This window comes from Cydia pomonella, chromosome 1, assembly GCF_033807575.1.
Source record: "Cydia pomonella isolate Wapato2018A chromosome 1, ilCydPomo1, whole genome shotgun sequence".
Classification (NCBI taxonomy): domain Eukaryota; kingdom Metazoa; phylum Arthropoda; class Insecta; order Lepidoptera; family Tortricidae; genus Cydia; species Cydia pomonella.
The window spans coordinates 7,691,785-7,712,971 of record NC_084703.1 but is presented as its reverse complement, the minus strand read 5'-3'; the positions used below and the strand labels follow the sequence as shown (position 1 = coordinate 7,712,971).

At 36.7% G+C, this 21,187-nt stretch overlaps 1 protein-coding gene and 1 long non-coding RNA gene across 2 annotated transcripts in view; one reads left to right on the top strand and one right to left on the bottom strand.

The window, feature by feature from the left end:
- LOC133526944 (titin-like) overlaps positions 1–21,187 on the bottom strand; it is a 137,202-nt gene that overhangs the window by 56,412 nt on the left and 59,603 nt on the right. Inside the window, 2 exon segments of the mRNA XM_061863842.1 lie at positions 2,449–3,357; positions 4,255–11,130. Coding sequence (XP_061719826.1) covers positions 2,449–3,357; positions 4,255–11,130 — 7,785 coding nt within the window.
- Positions 1–21,187, top strand: part of LOC133528175 (uncharacterized) — a 123,242-nt gene that overhangs the window by 55,302 nt on the left and 46,753 nt on the right. The gene's annotated exons all lie outside the window — the stretch shown is intronic.

The following is a 21,187-nucleotide window of genomic DNA, read 5'->3' as shown; positions in this document are numbered from 1 at the left end:
ATATAGGAGTTTCGGCAGATGAGCCATATAAGTGCGCCCATGAGGACAGAACATAAGCAATACGACGAAAAAAAGGGGGTTCATTGTTACCCACGAGAAACCAGTGGACAACAACAATACCTCTACCACCGTTTTGACGTGGGCGTGGCATTTAGGATTTTTTACAAGTAGGCAAAAACGAAAGTTGAGACTATAACAAGGACAAACAATAATAGCGCTTTCTCTGCTACTCATACTGAAATTTCGTCACGGAAATTGACAGTGACCGCGTCAAGGCCGCAGCAGTAATCCTAACAGAAATGTAGTTGCAGTATCTGAACGTCAATCTCACACAAATACGAGTAATGCAGCTGCAGTAGCCTTACTACGAACGTGTTAGCAGCGTCACACTGACATATTCGCTAACGTCTGCTTAACTTACTTTGTATACATCTCGCTCGCACTAATATGCAAGTACGAGCGAGATGCACACTAGCGATACAAATGCAAACTAGTGGTAGCCGTACTGTTGGCATTCAAATGCCTCCTTTAAGTGTACGTACTGATTTTCTTGCTAATTAGAACAATCTTTTTTCATGAAAACGATGCCCATTTGTCAATTGTTACATATTTCGAGCAACACCGGCTTCCGTTACCTACTTTTAATTTTTTTTTTAAATGAAACTTCTTATGCGACTCCCAACAAGGTTGCGTTAAACGTTTAACGCTATAATCGGTAACATAAAGTACGAGTAGTTTGTGATGAGTAAATTGTATTTGTTCTTTTTATATTTTCTATTATTTAGGAATTTTAAAATATATGTATTATTAAATCTATTTTATAAATCTTAATTTAAAATATTTTTTGAAGTGAATGAAAACCATACCTCTTAATATAAACCATATGTATTTTAGAGCATTATTTTCTTCTCCACATTACGAAGTTTCACTTCTTCCGCGCACAATTTTTTTTCTTTTATTAAGAAACCAACGGTCATTTACAATATGCGGCATTGTTAAATATTACATTTTAAATTTAGACCTACGGTTTCCTTAATTAAATATAAGAGTGCTAGATTTTATACACAATAATTTTTTTTTTGCTACAGAACATCTGAGTTTAATATATGTATATATCATTATTAAACAATTTTATTATAATAAATTCTAAGTTCTAAATAAGGAATGAAATGAGTATTTTAATGTAACTGTTTTTGCAGTTAGATATTCATAAGCCAGCATCATTCATTAACCTAGTTAGATAGGTTTTATATTAAATGCGATGATTTAAGACGATCGAATATTTGATTACAGTCCATCTACGCTAGCTTTGCATCGACTTGAAAAGTGAGGTCGTGTCATTATAAACATCATTTTAGACATTTGACATTAATGATGACATTGCCAAACTTCGTCAGACATTAAAAATGCCATGCAAATGTATTTTGATCGGACTTTTAACCGTCGTTAACGACGATTTTTAACCCAATGCAGGTCTGCGCGCTGTGAATTAAAATATTCGATCATCTTAGTGAATAAACTGTATTTTTGATCTAGAAAAAATAAGGTTTTCACCTCGGAATGAGAGATAATAAGCTGGAAACTCTTATACAGCTTCATCATTGTGTTCTTAAGGTTCTCTTAAAAAATCGATGCTATGCATGTGTGTGTCGAAAGTTATTCAAGGTCAAATGCCATAAAAATAGAATGTTGTTTTCATCTAGGTAAGAAATGAAGAACATAAAATTTGCTACAAGTATTGTTATAAACATTTTCAAGATAGCGCACAGAACGAAATTTTCGAGCTTTAGGGCCCAGAAAAATATTTAAGACATAATTTGTAGCAAAATATTTTCTCTAGGTGAGGAAAACAACATTAGAGCTATAAACTTTGAGATGACATTTGACCCGTGATAACTTTCGACGCACACACGACATATGTGCCGATTTTAAGAGAACCTTAAGAACACCACGATAAAGGTATACGAGTTTCCCGCTTAAATCTCTCATTCCGAGGTTGATACCCTTTTTGGGGTTAAGATGACTGGGTCATGTATAAAAAATACCACTAATTTTTGTTCGCAAAATGAATTAACATTCAGTCATCGGTGCTCATAAACAAAAACAAATTGTGATATGGTATTAATTAGGAAGCGCTTAAACTCAATTCTACCGGTGTAGTCTACGCGGTGTAGGCTAAATTGATTGAAACTTAACATTATATATTATAAATAATAAAGCTTTACACAGTTGGTGTCATATTTACCACGATATCATATTCTAATTAAGTTCAAATTCCTCAAAAACGTTTTACACAGATGCATGGCATGTGTAATGTTTGTGATATGTTGGTGTATGAAAACAAAACAGGTGCAATTATTGCTAAAATAATTTGCATTCTACTTGTTTCGTACATGCATTTTTGACTAAAACATAGCATGCAGTCATAAGCTGGAACCACTTTTCTACCTTCTACGGTTAAAATACATTCGCTGGAGCAACTCCCGAAAGGATTAGTTGCTATACATGTATATGTGCCCGACATTTCTGGGAATGCTTCTTTAATGTGAAGTTCACATAAACCGGATTCCTGTCTTGCCACTGCTACGTCTCTAGCTTTTTCTATAATCCTTTTATCGTGGTACCATTCTATTTTAGGCCAAGGAATTCCCTTTACTTCGCATGACAATACTATAGGCTCTCCGTCCATTATGGAAGCTGATTTCAAAGGCTGTATAAATTCTGGTTTCTCACCTTTAATTTCTGTTTCATTATCTTTTGGCACTAGTGAAGCGGAACAAGATACGGAACCAGCAAAATTTTCTGCTCGGCAGGTGATAACGTCTAATAAATCTGGAGTCATATTTTCAATACAAAGACATGATATGTTATCTTTAGTGGTGATATAAATATTATTTAATTTATTTTCTTTTGCGTAGGATGTTACCTCCTTGGTACCAATAAACCATTGGAACGACGCACTAGGAGTAGATTTCACTTCAGCTTCAAATAGCTCAATAGCACCGAATGTGACTTGTTTGGAACTTACGGGTCGAATAAATACTGGTGGTTTTATGAGTGCTTCGTCAGACGGCTTTAGAATTTTGACAGTACTTGCCGATTTTGTAATCATTTTATTGGACTCAATAACTACTTCAAATTTTCCTACTTTCTTTTTATCTGCTGATTTTATTTCTATCGTCGAATGATCAGCTTCAGTATGAATGATGCAATCGTCGCTTGGTTCAAGGAGTTTGTTGTTGCAATACCATAACACTTTTTTGTCTTCATCTGCTTCATAAGATACATATAGTTCAACATTGCTATTTTCTGGAATATTCATTGCTTTAATGGGTTCTATAATTATCGGTCCAACTTCTGTAAAATAGGTGTCTATTAATTTTTATGTAATAGAGATTTCTGGTAAACACATCACCCTTTAGATAAATGCGTGTTTAGTAGTGTATTGACAATATATTTTTAGGGTATACAACACCTTCCTCGAATGTGTCGTAATTAATTGTTAGCCATGCATCTGTTTTAAAAATAAACGATACCTTCCCTTACTAATACTTAAGGGTTAAAGAAAAAGGAACTGGCGACGCAGCAACCGTGTGTAATAATTACACGAACCATTTTAGCTACTTTTGACCCCTTGGTTTTGGATTAGGCTTGGCTAGTTTTTACGTATAGGCTATTATTATTGTATTTGTCTATGTTACTGATCTAAACTTTGTTTTTTTGGTAAAACTAGCCAAGTCAAATAAAAAGGACACAACTTGAGACCCATATATTATAGATCTCAATTCTTTTGTTGGCGAGTCAACAACGACAAATATTCTTAATATTGAACTTGACTCTCATTTCACATTTTGTTTAATCAACTTTAGTAAACTGAGGTCTGAGGGTGTGGACTATCCAATGCCGTAATTTAATTGATTTATAGTTTACAAAATAACTATATTAACTCGTACATATAGTCTGACAAACAAGTTTTGTCAGCAAATTGTAGAATAAAAAAACTATACTCATTCAGTTTTTGGGGTTATAATACTACCCTAGGAAGAATAAAACAGAATGATTCTTTCTGCCTGTGTTCCACTGACAGGAGACTATTGCCAAACTATAATTTACGTCTATAAATTTTTAAGAAAAACTTTCATACTTCCTCTTCCATACAGTATTGTACAGAAGTGGAGAAAAATATATTCGAGACATGTTATTTTTTAATGGACCGCGTCAGGCTTATGAGAATGGATTATAGTTAATACTCACTTTTTTTGTCCGGCTTCTTAGTCTTGATCTTAGTTTGTTTCCTTTCTGTTGTTACGACTGTAATCTTTTCTTCTAGAGCCTCGGGTACAGGTTGTTCTTGTTTTTCTAACATAATTGTTTCAACTTCAACGTTATCTACAACCTTTTCTTTTTTGTGAACTTTTTTCTTAGTTTTAACTTCTTCGGGCTTTTCCGCTTGCGATTTTTCGACTGGTTTCACTGGTGCAGTCACCTCTTTATCTTCCTCAATCTCTGTTTCTGGTTGTTTTTGTTCCTTGGTGATGATTTCGTCTACTTTGACTCCTTGTTTAGCTACCTTTTTCTCCTTTTTAATACGTTTTTGTACTGTCTCTACAGGTTTTTCTTCTTGTTGAACTTCGTCTACTTCTTCTCTAGTGGTTACAATTGTCGTGGATTTTTCTTCTTTGACCTGAGGCTGAGTAAGTTCTTGTGTTTCTAGTACGATTATTTCCTTTATTTCCTTCTGAGCAATTTTTTTTTCCTTTTTGATAACTTTGTGCTGCAACTCCTCCGGTTTCTCTTCTTCTTCTGTCTTCTCTAAAAATTCTGGGTGACGATTTTCTTGTCCTAAAATTTCTTCTTCAATTTTTTGAACCATATGCTGTTTTTTGGCTATCTTTGTCTCTTTCTTGGTAGATGTGACACGAACTTCTTCTACTTTAGTTTCTTCTAGTGATTTCTCCTTTATAACAGGTTTAAGATGTGTTTCATTCAGATTTTCATCGTCAACTGGTTTCTGTTTAGGCACTGGTTTAAGTTGCACTTCTTCCGGTTTCTTCTCTTCCTCTATAGGCTTCTGTTTAGGTACCGGTTTAAGTACGACTTCTTCAGCCGGCTGTTCTTCTTTTGGCTTCCGTTTGCCTCGCCAAGACACCTCCTCTGGTTGTGTCTCTTCGATTGGTTTTTCTTTTTTGATTGGCTTAAGTTGCACTTCTTCCGGTTTCTTCTCTTCCTCTACAGGCTTCTGTTTAGGTACCGGTTTGAGTACAACTTCTTCAGCCGGCTGTTCCTCTTTCGGCTTTCGTTTGCCTCGCCATGATATTTCCTCTGGCTGTACCTCTTCTACAGGTTTTTCTTTTTTGATTGGTTTAAGTTGCACTTCTTCTGGTTTCTTCTCTTCCTCTACAGGCTTCTGTTTAGGTACCGGTTTGAGTACAACTTCTTCAGCCGGCTGTTCCTCTTTTGGCTTCCGTTTGCCTCGCCAAGATACCTCCTCTGGTTGTGTCTCTTCTATTGGTTTTTCTTTTTCGATTGGCTTAAGTTGCACTTCTTCCGGTTTCTTCTCTTCCTCTACGGGCTTTTGTTTAGGTACCGGTTTGAGTACAACTTCTTCTGCCGGCTGTTCTTCTTTTGGCTTACGTTTGCCTCGCCAAGATACCTCCTCTGGTTGTGTCTCTTCAATTGATTTTTCTTTTTTGATTGGCTTAAGTTGCACTTCTTCCGGTTTCTTCTCTTCCTCTACAGGCTTCTGTTTAGGTACCGGTTTTAGTACAACTTCTTCAGCCGGCTGTTCCTCTTTTGGCTTACGTTTGCCTCGCCAAGATACCTCCTCTGGTTGTGTCTCTTCAATTGGTTTTTCTTTTTTGATTGGCTTAAGTTGCACTTCTTCCGGTTTCTGCTCTTCCTCTACAGGCTTCTGTTTAGGTACCGGTTTGAGTACAAGTTCTTCAGCCGGCTGTTCCTCTTTCGGCTTTCGTTTGCCTCGCCATGATATTTCCTCTGGCTGTACCTCTTCGACAGGTTTTTCTTTTTTGATTGGCTTAAGTTGTACTTCTTCCGGTTTCTGCTCTTCCTCTACAGGCTTCTGTTTAGGTACCGGTTTGAGTACAACTTCTTCAGCCGGCTGTTCCTCTTTCGGCTTTCGTTTGCCTCGCCATGATATTTCCTCTGGCTGTGCCTCTTCAACAGGTTTTTCTTTTTTGATTGGCTTAAGTTGCACTTCTTCCGGTTTCTTCTCTTCCTCTACGGGCTTCTGTTTAGGTACCGGTTTGAGTACAACTTCTTCTGCCGGCTGTTCTTCTTTTGGCTTACGTTTGCCTCGCCAAGATACCTCCTCTGGTTGTGTCTCTTCAATTGATTTTTCTTTTTTGATTGGCTTAAGTTGCACTTCTTCCGGTTTCTTCTCTTCCTCTACAGGCTTCTGTTTAGGTACCGGTTTTAGTACAACTTCTTCAGCCGGCTGTTCCTCTTTTGGCTTACGTTTGCCTCGCCAAGATACCTCCTCTGGTTGTGTCTCTTCAATTGGTTTTTCTTTTTTGATTGGCTTAAGTTGCACTTCTTCCGGTTTCTGCTCTTCCTCTACAGGCTTCTGTTTAGGTACCGGTTTGAGTACAACTTCTTCAGCCGGCTGTTCCTCTTTCGGCTTTCGTTTGCCTCGCCATGATATTTCCTCTGGCTGTACCTCTTCGACAGGTTTTTCTTTTTTGATTGGTTTAAGTTGCACTTCATCCGGTTTCTTCTCTTCCTCTACAGGCTTCTGTTTAGGTACCGGTTTGAGTACAACTTCTTCAGCCGGCTGTTCTTCTTTCGGCTTTCGTTTGCCTCGCCATGATATTTCCTCTGGCTGTACCTCTTCGACAGGTTTTTCTTTTTTGATTGGTTTAAGTTGCACTTCTTCCGGTTTCTTCTCTTCCTCTACAGGCTTCTGTTTAGGTACCGGTTTGAGTACAACTTCTTCAGCCGGCTGTTCCTCTTTTGGCTTTCGTTTGCCTCGCCAAGATACCTCCTCTGGTTGTGTCTCTTCCATTGGTTTTTCTTTTTCGATTGGCTTAAGTTGTACTTCTTCTGGTTTCTTCTCTTCCTCTACAGGCTTCTGTTTAGGTACCGGTTTGAGTACTACTTCGTCAGCCGGCTGTTCCTCTTTCGGCTTTCGTTTGCCTCGCCATGATATTTCCTCTGGCTGTACCTCTTCTACAGGTTTTTCTTTTTTGATTGGTTTAAGTTGCACTTCTTCCGGTTTCTTCTCTTCCTCTACAGGCTTCTGTTTAGGTACCGGTTTGAGTACAACTTCGTCAACCGGCTGTTCTTCTTTCGGCTTTCGTTTGCCTCGCCATGATACCTCCTCAGGTTGTGTCTCTTCAATTGGTTTTTCTTTTTTGATTGGCTTAAGTTGCACTTCATCCGGTTTTTTCTCTTCCTCTACAGGCTTCTGTTTAGGTACCGGTTTGAGTACAACTTCTTCAGCCGGCTGTTCTTCTTTCGGCTTTCGTTTGCCTCGCCATGATATTTCCTCTGGCTGTACCTCTTCGACAGGTTTTTCTTTTTTGATTGGTTTAAGTTGCACTTCTTCCGGTTTCTTCTCTTCCTCTACAGGCTTCTGTTTAGGTACCGGTTTGAGTACAACTTCTTCAGCCGGCTGTTCCTCTTTTGGCTTTCGTTTGCCTCGCCAAGATACCTCCTCTGGTTGTGTCTCTTCCATTGGTTTTTCTTTTTCGATTGGCTTAAGTTGTACTTCTTCTGGTTTCTTCTCTTCCTCTACAGGCTTCTGTTTAGGTACCGGTTTGAGTACTACTTCGTCAGCCGGCTGTTCCTCTTTCGGCTTTCGTTTGCCTCGCCATGATATTTCCTCTGGCTGTACCTCTTCTACAGGTTTTTCTTTTTTGATTGGTTTAAGTTGCACTTCTTCCGGTTTCTTCTCTTCCTCTACAGGCTTCTGTTTAGGTACCGGTTTGAGTACAACTTCGTCAACCGGCTGTTCTTCTTTCGGCTTTCGTTTGCCTCGCCATGATACCTCCTCAGGTTGTGTCTCTTCAATTGGTTTTTCTTTTTTGATTGGCTTAAGTTGCACTTCATCCGGTTTTTTCTCTTCCTCTACAGGCTTCTGTTTAGGTACCGGTTTGAGTACAACTTCGTCAACCGGCTGTTCTTCTTTCGGCTTTCGTTTGCCTCGCCATGATACCTCCTCAGGTTGTGTCTCTTCAATTGGTTTTTCTTTTTTGATTGGCTTAAGTTGCACTTCATCCGGTTTTTTCTCTTCCTCTACAGGCTTCTGTTTAGGTACCGGTTTTAGTACAACTTCTTCAGCCGGCTGTTCTTCTTTCGGCTTTCGTTTGCCTCGCCATGATACCTCTTCTGGTTGTGTCTCTTCAATTGGTTTCTCTTTTTTGATTGGTTTAAGTTGCACTTCTTCTGGTATCTTCTCTTCCTCTACAGGCTTCTGTTTAGGTACCGGTTTAAGTACGACTTCTTCAGCCGGCTGTTCGTCTTTCGGCTTTCGTTTGCCTCGCCATGATATCTCCTCTGGTTGTGTCTCTTCAATTGGTTTTTCTTTTTTGATTGGTTTAAGTTGCACTTCTTCCGGTTTCTTCTCTTCCTCTACAGGCTTCTGTTTAGGTACCGGTTTGAGTACAACTTCTTCAGCTGGTTGTTCCTCTTTCGGCTTTCGTTTGCCTCGCCAAGACACCTCCTCTGGTTGTGTCTCTTCGATTGGTTTTTCTTTTTTGATTGGCTTAAGTTGCACTTCTTCCGGTTTCTTCTCTTCCTCTACAGGCTTCTGTTTAGGTACCGATTTGAGTACAACTTCTTCAGCCGGCTGTTCCTCTTTCGGCTTTCGTTTGCCTCGCCATGATATTTCCTCTGGCTGTGCCTCTTCAACAGGTTTTTCTTTTTTGATTGGCTTAAGTTGTACTTCATCCGGTTTCTTCTCTTCCTCTACAGGCTTCTGTTTAGGTACCGGTTTGAGTACAACTTCTTCAGCCGGCTGTTCTTCTTTTGGCTTTTGTTTTCCTCGCCAAGATGCCTCCTCTGGTTGTGTCTCCTCAAGTGGTTTTTCTTTTTTGATTGGCTTAAGTTGCACTTCTTCCGGTTTCTTCTCTTCCTCTACAGGTTTCTGTTTAGGTACCGGTTTGAGTACAACTTCTTCAGCCGGCTGTTCCTCTTTTGGCTTTCGTTTGCCTCGCCATGATATTTCCTCTAGCTGTGCCTCTTCAACAGGTTTTTCTTTTTTGATTGGCTTAAATTGCACAGCATCCGGTTTTTTCTCTTCTTCTACAGGCTTCTGTTTAGATATTGGTTTAAGCACCACTTCTTCAGATGGCTGTTCTTCTTTTGGTCGTCTTTTACCGCGCCATGAAACCTCTTTGGGTTGATCTTCTTCAGTAGGTTTTTCTTGTTTTACTTTTTGTCTTGTAATTGGTTTAAGTGGAACATCATCTTTTGTTATTTTGTCCGCCGGAATTTCTAATATAACAGTGTCTTCCTCGCGTGTTAAGGACTCTTCTATTACAAGTGTCTCCACGGACATCTTTCTTTGTTTTAGTGTAATCTCCTCTATTTTGTCTTTAGTAATTTCTTTCTTTTCTACTTTTGTTGGGCGTAATTTTATGCTTTCTTGAGTCCAGGGTACTGTTTCTTGCTTTTGCTCGTGGAAAGCAGATGATCTCCGCCTTGTTGGCCCTCGTGGTTGTGCTTCCTGTACATCTACGTCCTGTTTAGGTTCAGATCGTTGTCTACGCCAATGTTTAGTTTCCAGTGGTTCAAACTTTATATCTTCAGATATATCAACTTTTTTGTCGATTGCAAGTATGTTCGTATCCTCAGTCGATGTAATATTTTCGACATGCTTAATTACTTCCTTTGTGCGATGCTCAATATCCTCATGTTGAATGACTTCTGATTTATCAACACGCAGAATTTCTGTGTCTTCGGTGATTAATCTATCAACAGTATTTTTCTCATCTTGCTCGAGCAAGGTTGCCACCGAAGGTTTTTTCACTTGTTTTAATGTTACATCTTCAAACTTTTCTTTTGCTATTTCTCTCTTTTCAACTTGAGTTGGGCGCAATTTTATGCTTTCTTGCGTCCACGGCACAGCCTCTGGCTTTTGATCGTGGAATGCTGATGATCTTTGTCTTATTGATTCTTGTGTTTGTTCTTCAGGTACATCTGCCTGTTGTTTAGGTTCAGAACGAGGCCTGCGCCATTGTTTTGTCTCGAGTGAATCCTGTTTTACGCTTTCGGCGGTTTCAATTGTTTTATCAATAACTAGTATGTTGGCATCCTCAGATGAAGTATAATTCTCAACATGCTTAGGTACTTCCTGTGTTCGAGATTTTCTCCATTGTTTAGTTCCAAGTTGCTCGATAACTTCCGATTTAGAATCTTCGATGTCTGTTTTGTCGATAGTATCCTGTGTAGCCGTTTTTCGAACTTGTTTTAATGTGACGTCTTCTATTTTTTCTTTTTCTATTTCTTTCTTATCTACTTTAGTTTTACGTAATTTGATGCTTTCTTGAGTCCACGGTACAGTTTCAGGTTTTTGCTCTTGGTAAGCTGACTGTCGCCTGGTTGGTTCTTGTGGTTCTGCTTCTGGTACACTTGCATCTTCTTTGGGTTCGGATCTTGGACGACGCCAATGTTTTGTCTTAAGTTGTTCCTGTTTTACGGTTTCGCTTGTGACCATTGTTTTGTCAATTGCTAGTATATTACTATCTTCAGATGTCGTTAAGCTTTCGATTTGCTGTATGTCCTGATGTCTAGGTTTTCTCCAGTGCTTTGTTTCGGTAACCTTCGTTTTGTCAATAAGTTCTGTGTTATCAACAGTCAATATATTTGCGTCTTCGGTAAAGGTCACCTGCTGCATAGAAGTTGGTTGTTCCTGTACTTGCGGCTTTGGTTTACGCCAATTTACGGTTTCCAAAGTTTCTTCTTTTTTCAATTCTTCAATCACTTTTTTGGTGCGCCAGGGAACCGTGGTAGTTTTGGTTTCGACGTCTTGTACGTTTTCGAGTCGTAAAATATTGGATTCTTCTGTAGACTGATATAATGCTTTGCTGGTCGTTGTTTTTTGATCGACCGTAAATTGATCAGCACCAGTTTTTTCTTGGAATGTTTTTCTTGCAATAACTGTTCGGGATTCTGTAATCAGAAAGAAATACACATTATTTATATTTTTGTCTACTGATGGAGGAGGATTTTATTTAACTGTGTCATCTTTTTAGCACGCCCTTATTTTTTTCTTAACGTTGTTAAATAAGCTAGTAAGTACTTACTTTGGTTGTAGATAAATGCCTCATGCAAACTTAGCTTGTACGGCATAATAAGTAACCAGTGGTTAGTTATTACACAAATTTAATTTTATGTTGTCTAGTCTGCAGGGTGACATGCACCTTTATCCATGCTTATGTATTCATTATATTCATATTTTTATTGCAAAACTAAGCAGTACGGCGTCTAGCTAGATGATGAAATTCATTAATTCATACTCCCAAACCTAATGTTTAGATTTGATGTAATTTCATTTATTTTGCGACGTAGTAGCGGTATATAGTAGTATATAAAACCAACGTTAATATGTCAGACTGATAGATTTGCTCGTATCTCATATGTTAGGGTTGTCCCTCATGAAAGTTCAACGAGTTTCTGCATATTTTAGGAGACATACATATCATAAACGATATGTAGGTATGCAAAATCTTTGAATGATACAAATCTAAACTTAAGCTAAACTGATGTATTTATTTTATGATATAATAGTTCTACTTATTTATAGATTAATTACTTTCGGTTTTAAGTTTTATAGCTTAGATATTTTTAAATATACTTACTCATGAATTTTAAAATATTTATTTAATGTTATATACACGTCTCGGCTCCGTTGTGCTTCAGTTTATAGTAGAGTTAAACTAAGGTGAGTTGTCGAACTTAGAACCTAACTTGTTAAATAAAACCATTATTTCTTGTATGCAGTTCGGTTCGGAAGGACAGTCGGACTTTACTGCCTTATTTTAATGGTTCAAATTTTATATAGCAGCTAGGAAGCTACCTAACTGAGCGGCCGTTTTTCACAACCTAAAATCTTTTCTCCGGAATAGCTATTATGAGTTCGAACCATATATAGTAAAGTTTAAAGTTTGAGGTTTACGTATTAACCACGTGTAATATTGTTATAGAGATTAAGGTATAAGCCGAAACAATCACCCGACTTACTTTTTTGACTTTCAATCGTCATCCAGCCGTAGAGGCAAAAACAACACATTTAACGTATTAAACAATAAAATTATTGACTATCGTATATTTGATAAACTTTATATGTACTTTACCGATTCGAAGATTGAGTTACGATAACGATAAGTTCTAGTTTAGATAAGTTCTCATTTAGATATCTTTTATATGTCGTATAATTGACAAAAGCAGCTCGATTCGGGCAATCAATGTCACTTTGACGTTAGAAATATCTTATTGGGATCAAAGCGGAATCGAAATAAACGTCACTTTTGACATGACGTTTAGTTATCGATCTTTAAAAGATCTTAAACGTGTCTTAATCATTCTTCGAATAGGGCCGTTGGTCCATACGGGGCATGACACAAAAAAAATTGGACACTCTATGATGCTCATTTGTTGGATGGCACCGTGAGAAGTGCATGGTGGGGGTAAGTAAGAGGATCGCAGAGCATAAAGTAGTTAAAATTGGCACTAACGAATGTTAGCGGCTATAACATTCCGTACAAGTTTAAGGCTCTAAACGGAACTTTTATTTACGATTACTCCTGAAATATCTCATTGTAATATGTATGAAATGCTTAATTAACTGACGTATTTAATTTGATAAATATTAAAACTGTATCCGTGGAACAAGCTTCTTCTCTTTTTGCACAAATTAGAATGGGTATACATAGAAAGTTACCCTTAAAAGATAGAGATACACCATAGCGGGCATTTTTGTGGACCAGTGAAAGAAAGACAATTTCACCATATACACAATGTATGATGAAATTGTTATATCTCAAACGGATTGGCCAGCGTTTTCTATTAAAGCTCTTAGCCAGCGTGATTCACTCTATTCATAGGTGAAAACCACATAAATATCCGTTCAGTCAGCGATTGATAATAAACGTAGATGACGAACTAGCTCTGCAAAATGACCCCACACACAATGTGCAGAAGCGGGCGGGGCGTCAATATTGTGCCGCGGAGCTATTTAGTTCGCAAATGGCGGCCCGTTGTCACAGTCGCAGTATGAAGTATTCAAATTATATCTTGAACAAAAGAAATATGCCTTATTGTGCGGGTAAATGATGTGCTAGTCGTTCCAACAAACACTGGAAAAAATATGGGATTACTTTTCGCATATAGTCTAGCTAAACTATATATAATCATATCATTTTGATTTCTCTTGATCAAAACGGGTTTTATACGGGGATGATGTCATGCATTTTAAACAACCATTGATATTAAGAAACTTTAAGTTTTAATTTGTTCAGGTTGTTGTTTTAATAATTTTGTGATATTAAATAGGATTCGTCGTTTTAGGTGGAGCTTTTTATGTGTACTTTTCACTAAGTCTTGGTATCTTGCTGGTATTCATAACTTTTCGTTAAGTTCGCGGACGACTGGACCGATTTGGCTATTTTTGGTATTGGAATATTTCTAGGTCCAGGAATGGTTTGAACGGTGAAAAAATATGGAAAGAATGTGAGGAAAATAGTAAAAACAATAATGATATTTTCCCATACAAACTGTTCCTATGACGACGTGTTCAATACGTATTTCTGGATATTTGATCTGATCAAGATGAAAATCGATATCTGAGGATCCTAGAGGACCTTTATTCTTCCTCTCGGACCCTGATATCGATTTTCATCTTGATCGGATGAAAAAATTAAAATTCTAACCTGCGGCATTTGTTTTTGATTTCGATCTCAAATTCATAATAAAAGGCCTCTCGGATCCTAAGATATCGATTTCATTTTTCTCAGAGCAAAATTTAAAAATCCCAAATGCCAACAGTTTTTTTTTCCAATTTATATCTGACATATTTCTGTGTCACCTAACTAAACGTCGCAGGTGCCTTATAAGATGAACGATAGAAGTAATAACAACAAACAAATAATAAGCCTGTATATTAATACACATTAAAAAAAAATATCATGCACAAACCGTCTACTTGGAGTTGGGTTCCATTGTTTTGTATTTTCAACTGACAACGCTACAGCCAATCACAGTGCCTCATTTTATAATAGACCAATCGTAGTTTGGGTGGTTTAAATTGACTAATCATGGTCAAATGAAGTTTCGTCGAAGAAAACAAGGTCTAAACTTTGACGAGTTGCAATTGGTCCGTTATGAGTATAGCGTGTTTTAATAGTGGGGCCACTTTTACGCTGAGATTTTGTTTGACATTAGTCTTTTATGTTTTTTCGTTCGCTGCGTTCAGTAGTTTTCATTGGAATTATTACGATGTTTACTTACTTCTCGCTAGGGATTGCAATCCGGTCCGGAGGATCCGGTAAAATAAAAATACGCCTAAATACAGCACGCTCTGTGATGAGGAAAATGTATGACGGATGAGAGGTATGCAGTTAAACAGAACAGAAAACGAATGAAAAAGTTTAAATTTCAAAACACAAGTGCAAGGCATTGATGTGCACGTATCAGCTATAAGCTGCCTGAACAGGCTGCCTACATATAAATAATAATAGTAACGTTGTAAGATAAAAATATATTTATTATGACGATTACTGGGAACTGAAGATTTCTTCTTCTTTCATATTATAGTGTCACGATATGATGATTACATAAATACTGTAATAGAGGGAAAAATTAAAGGATAGAGATTAGAGATATATGCCAATTGAAGGCATTTGCAATCTAAAGAGAAGGTTAATGTTGTGTCATAATATTGTGATAGGAAGTTAAAACTAAACAAATGAGCAGAGTTGGGCTCATCAGTATGTGTGAATGAATATATATTAATATTATTAATCTTTAATTTACTCCGATTATATATATTTAACTTTTCTTAGGGAGTACCTTTCCGCGATGGTTTTCAATCCTACAATCGATTATTTTTCGCATGAGATCATCGTGTCGTGTTTTGTTCCCTATAATTTGACCAATATACTTTTCTGTAAATAAAATAAAAAAGTTCAAATTATTAAATCATACCGTCTATTACTTTCTCGGACAAAAAAAAATGACTGCAAGATAACATTGGAGCGCTTTTAATATAATTTTGTTTAAAAGTAAAATATCTTCTTTTGTTACTAGAATGGAAAGAACAGTTACGAAAACTTGTCCTTTCAAGGAGTTCCAATTCCCACTCCACATCCCATTATCAGGCTTTGGAAACTAATCAATTTATAATTGTAAATGAAAATTTGAGCATTTGTGAATCATATTTTGTTTTTTTAAGTGTTAATACATTCTTACACTTTTTACTACTAAGTTCTATTTTATCGTTAAAAAGTTATTTGTTAACTTCAAATTATGGATTTAGGAATACGCATTACGCAAAAAGCTATAAAAATATGTCATTTAACTATCCAGTCCGGCCGGATTGAATATCAATCCGGTTTGCAATCCCTACTTCTTGCTTAATATTTGTGACCATGTGAAATACGCCTATGGTTGCAACCGCTGTGTGGCGCTGTCGGTGTGCAAGGTCCCAATACACTCTCGGAAAGGCTGGCTATTCAGTTATAAATTAATAATGGATACTTCACACACGAATATTAGAATATACATAAAAGGTTTAAAGAATTTTCTGTATTGTCATTTCTTCATAACAGCACTTGTGCTTTAAAATCGCTGTAACGTTACTGCGATTAATAGCTACCAACCTAACAAAATCAAATACAGTTTCAAACTAAGTTTATTGCTGCTAACTTAAAACATATTCATTTGGTTGCATAGTAGAAACAATTGCTTCATAAGTCAAAAACACGCATGTGACAACCATAATATAGCAACACCCATAGACTAGGAAAACCGCTTTGCGTGGCTTGTTAGTCTCCATAGACAAATCTGTGGCCAAAATCGAGAACAATACTGTCCAAAAATTTAATTTAGTAAAGAGAAAGTACCAGGGACTCATGAGCTACGATAAGGTGTCGCTGACCAGCCGGGCCGGGGCGGGCCGGGCGCGTACGAGTAAGAAGGTATGCTCTCGTATCGTAGCTGTATACTTTTGGTTTGTTTACCTATATGATAGTTTAAAGTAAGTATTATTTTTGTTGACTCGTAGGAAAAGTGTTGTATGCAACGTTGTATAAGTAAGACAACCGTTACAACCGTTGTAGTTAAGAAGGGTCAAAAAAGGCGAGTGGCGTGAGTTACAATGTGAGCCGGAGCCGACGGCGTAGGCGAACATTGTAAAGGAATACGCCACGAGCATTTTTGACCTACTTATTTTTGAAATACATTAGATGCTATTATAGAATTTTCATGGTTTATTCCCCTTCGCATGTTATGTCTTAAAAAAGTTTTAGTTGTTTTGTAAACAGTAAATACATCTTCAGACGCATAAAAAAAGCCCACCCATGTACAACAAAAAACACGTGTCGGCAACGCGTATGCCACCAGGTGAGCCGTACGTCTGTTTGCCACGAATATGGTATTAAAAAAAATCTAATGTAGACTCCATAGATTTTTGTTCCGTGACAACCGTTAATTTGTATCAACAAAATGAATGATTAAATGCCTTGATTTTACGAAGAATTCACATTAGTTCTGTTAAAATATCAATAGAACTCACTGAAAGAAATATATGCCATCCTTTTTAGGGTTCCGTAGTCAACTAGGAACCCTTATAGTTTCGCCATGTCCGTCTGTCTGTCTGTCTGTCTGTCTGTCCGAGGCTTTGCTCCGTGGTCGTTAGTGCTAGAAAGCTGAAATTTGGCATGGATATATAAATCAATAAAGCCGACAAAGTCGTACAATAAAATCTAAAAATTTTTTTTTTAGGTTACCTGCCCTACACGTAAAGTGGGAGTGAAATTTTTTTTTCGCTTCAACCCTAGAGTGTGGGGTATGGTTGGAAAGGTCTTTCAAAACTAATAGGGGTTTTTTAAGAAACATTTTTTGATAAAGTGAATATATTCGGAGATAATCGCTCCGAAAAAAAAAATTGTGCCTTCGTAGTCTATGGGTGTTGCTATATTACGGGTGTCACATGCGCGTTTCTGACTTATGAAGCAATTGTTTCTACTATGCAACCAAATCAATATTTTGTAAGTTGGCAGCAATGCACTTAATTTGAAACTGTACGTTTGATTTTTTTTTTCAACGCACTTGCTCAAAACGACGTTTTTATTCCACCGATTTTTGGCTCATAATCCTAGATACCGCCGACTAAGTTAAGAAGGTAACTGATTGCTAATAATATGCATGGAAACGGAGCCTTCTTAATTTGGTCGAGTAATACTTTTTTTTTACCAACTATAAAGTTTCAAATGTTAGTTCAAAAAGGTTTTATCACACCAAACATAATTTATAGATTAAATTATCTTGTAAATTACATTAATGAATAAACATAACATTTTATCGATTTGATCTCCATCCGTCGAATAGAAATATGAATATATCAGCTTTTTACATTTTTTAAATTGGCTGTCGATTTCGTTCGCGCCTTTGCCTTGCGCGCGCATTGGAATCGTGCGTAAAAAAAAACCGCGCCACCAATTTTCCGTATTTGTCATAAAATTAGATTAGAATAGTTTTGCATGTTTTTAGGGTTCCGTAGCCAAATGGCATAAAACGGAACCCTTATAGTTTCGCCATGTCCGTCTGTCTGTCTGTCTGTCTGTCTGTCTGTCTGTCTGTCTGTCTGTCTGTCTGTCTGTCTGTCTGTCCGAGGCTTTGCTCCGTGGTCGTTAGTGCTAGAAAGCTGAATTTTGGCATGGATATATAAATCAATAAAGCCGACAAAGTCGTACAATAAAATCTAAAAATTTAATTTTTTTTAGGGTACCTCCTCTACACGTAAAGTGGGGGTGAATTTTTTTTTTCGCTTCAACCCTTGAGTGTGGGGTATCGTTGGAAAGGTCTTTCAAAACTAATAGGGGTTTTCAAGAAACATTTTTTGATAAAGTGAATATATTCGGAGATAATCGCTCCGAAAGAAAAAAAAAGTGTCCCCCCCCCTCTAACTTTTGAACCATAGGTCCAAAAAATATGAAAAAAATCGTGGAAGTAGAACTTAAGAAAGACATTAAATGAAAACTATAGCGGACATGATCAGTTTAGCTGTTTTTGAGTTATCACAAAAAGTTTTCCCTTCATAGTAAAAAGACTTACTTTAATTAGGTACTGATTATGCAAATTTGCCTATTTGTTTAACTCGGGTGAAAGGTACCATTTACAACACTTTAAGCTCCAGTTTAGCTTATTGTGACGGAAGAGTAACTACGGAACCCTACACTGAGCGTGGCTCGACATGCTCTTGGCCGGTTATTAGTTTATATATTTACGAAAATGACATTTTCAAGCATTGAAAATAAAGAACACATAAAATTAACGCTGCCAGTAATACTAATAGAGGCAAGAGCCGAGAACGATAGCCATCAAAATCGGGTGAAAAATAATTGGCGGCAAATGAAACTTTTATTCAATGGATAATCAGCAAAAACACCCAGTCTTTCTTAGAAAACTTGTTGGTAGCTTAGTTCAATGAACTGGCGAATAAGTGCCTACAAGCATAGCACGCTTTGGTGCAATTATTCGATGTTAAAACTGTAAGTCACCATTTTGAAAATTGTACTTTTACTGTTTTGACAAAAAAAAAACGAATTTATAAGTTTTGTTTATTCCTCGCAAGTGTGTTGAAAAACGTCGTATGAAACGCGTGTGCATTGGACATTACCCACATCGGCTTTCTTATTGCGCGCTCGCTTACAGCTCGCGCGTACAATATCGCCTCGTGTGCAATGACCAACTTAGCACACTTGTATCATAATGTACTATTAGGTTGGTAGCCATTAATCACAGTAACTTTATGTATAGCGATTTTAATTATCTTATATTCGTAATTTTCTTATATTCGTAATTTTCTTATATTCGTAATTTTCTTATATTCGTGTTCGTGAATGTATAATTGACAGATAACAGTAGAGGAGTAGGAAAAATACTATATTGTAACATTTAAGTAATAAAAATGGCGGAATAAGTATATTCGGCGAAAACTCATAAAAGCCGAAAAGAGAGAAGAGGAAAAATATATACCAGATCATGCAAGGCAGGATTTTATCGTGTGCAGTCTTTAAGCCCAACCAAAAGACACTTGAAGAAACTGTCATAGGGATCATCAATCGACGCGTGAGGTATAGTTAGCGTTCACTATTTAACACTATTTTCACCCTACAATACATATGTATCAACACTGTTAAAAAGTCTAATAATCTGTAGGTATCGAGGATACCTTGAATTCCATGAAAATATCTTGTTGAAACTGATTACGGAATGCGCTTATTATTCCAAAATAGTTATTTTATCATGTCTTCTTTTTCAATAAATGTCATGCTCGCTTAAGTCTTTGCTTACGGTTATGGTAGCGTCGTTGATCGGGTCGCCACTTTCCTGAATGAACGGGCTATTATATTTAGTAACTTTATTTTTAAGTATAATTATTATGAGACACCTCATTCGGTTCTCGTATGTTTCTTTTGTCTTAATGAATGTTTTAATTATACAGGATTTTGACTCTTGGAGACCCTATACATCTCTAAGGATAATTTGGTAAACTATACACTGTGTTTTTATTGTATTCCGTTAACTTTGGGGTATCGGTAAGTACGTTTAAGTAAACTAAATGGCACAGGTACAGTAAATCAAATATATATATACACACCGTGTTTTTTTTATTTCCGTTAATTTCAAGGGTGCATCCCTGAGCTTAAATTAAATAACTTTCTCAAAGACACCGGTATTCTAATTAACTCCATTTCGGAGATAAGGTGTTTATATGTATTTTGTATTAATTTTGTATGATTTGTTGTATTTTACTTTTATATTCATATTATAAAATGCCTAATCTAAGACACAAGATAAATAAAGCAAATAATTAAAAAAAAAAAACAAAAAAAAAATTTCAAAAAATCAACTATGCCATTTAGTTTCCTTAAACGTAGTTACCTATACCCCGAAGTTAACGGAATTCTATAAAAACATGGGTATAACTGTTTTTATTTTTGCAAAAAGTAATTAAATGTTCATATAGCGTTGTTGTATCACGAGCATTACATTTAACTCAACCAAACAATTGAAAACTGTGACATATCAATGTCATTTCGAACATCGTTTTATAGCAAATGTATGAACTGTTCCCAAAACACTAATCAATATGTAAATAGGCCCTAAGGCAAGTGTACACGCTCGTTAGGGAAAAATAAGATAAAAATGAATTATTTATTATCTCCGAAATGCAGTTAAAAAAAATACGGTGTCTTTTAGTTCTGACATTTACACCTTTAAATAATTTTAGCTTACTTTTTTGTCTTTCTGCTATATGATACTTTAGTTTGCATTGATATTTTCAGTTAATTGCATTTTATAAGTGTTGATGTACTTGCTATGTATTTGCTAGTATGTAAATGCCATGTTGACGTGTATTGTAGCCTATTTGCTGAATAAATGTTGAAGTTGAATATCCATGGGAATACATAGGTATCCATGGGTAGGTAGGTAATACAGATCAATTATGATTTCAGGTAAGTTATCAGTCTAAGCTCCTGATGCTGACCTTTGCACACTGGTCTTGTCTGTACTCGACTTTTACGCACCTATTTAAAACGCGTCGTTGTATAGACACGCATCTAAGTCCAAAATCAGGAGAAGGCACCTAGTGACTGATAAATATGACGTACAGAGAGGGCGCCACGCCTGCGCCGTATTAAATTTTGTAAGTTAATCATGAGTAACAAGATAAAATAAAAGACATTAATAAAAACAGCTATTTTTAATCTTAGGTAGGTATTATGATATTAACTTGCCATATTGTAGTGTGTTGGTATTGTAGATCAAAAATGAAAGCTAAATTAGTAGAACTTCTTCCTGACAGTCGATTAGATCCAAATTTGGTATACTTATACCCTTACGACGAGCTTGCACTGACGTGACACTGACACGACTCTGCATCTCGCTCGTATTGGCATATTAGTGCGAGCGAGATGTATAGAAAGACCAACAATGCAATGTT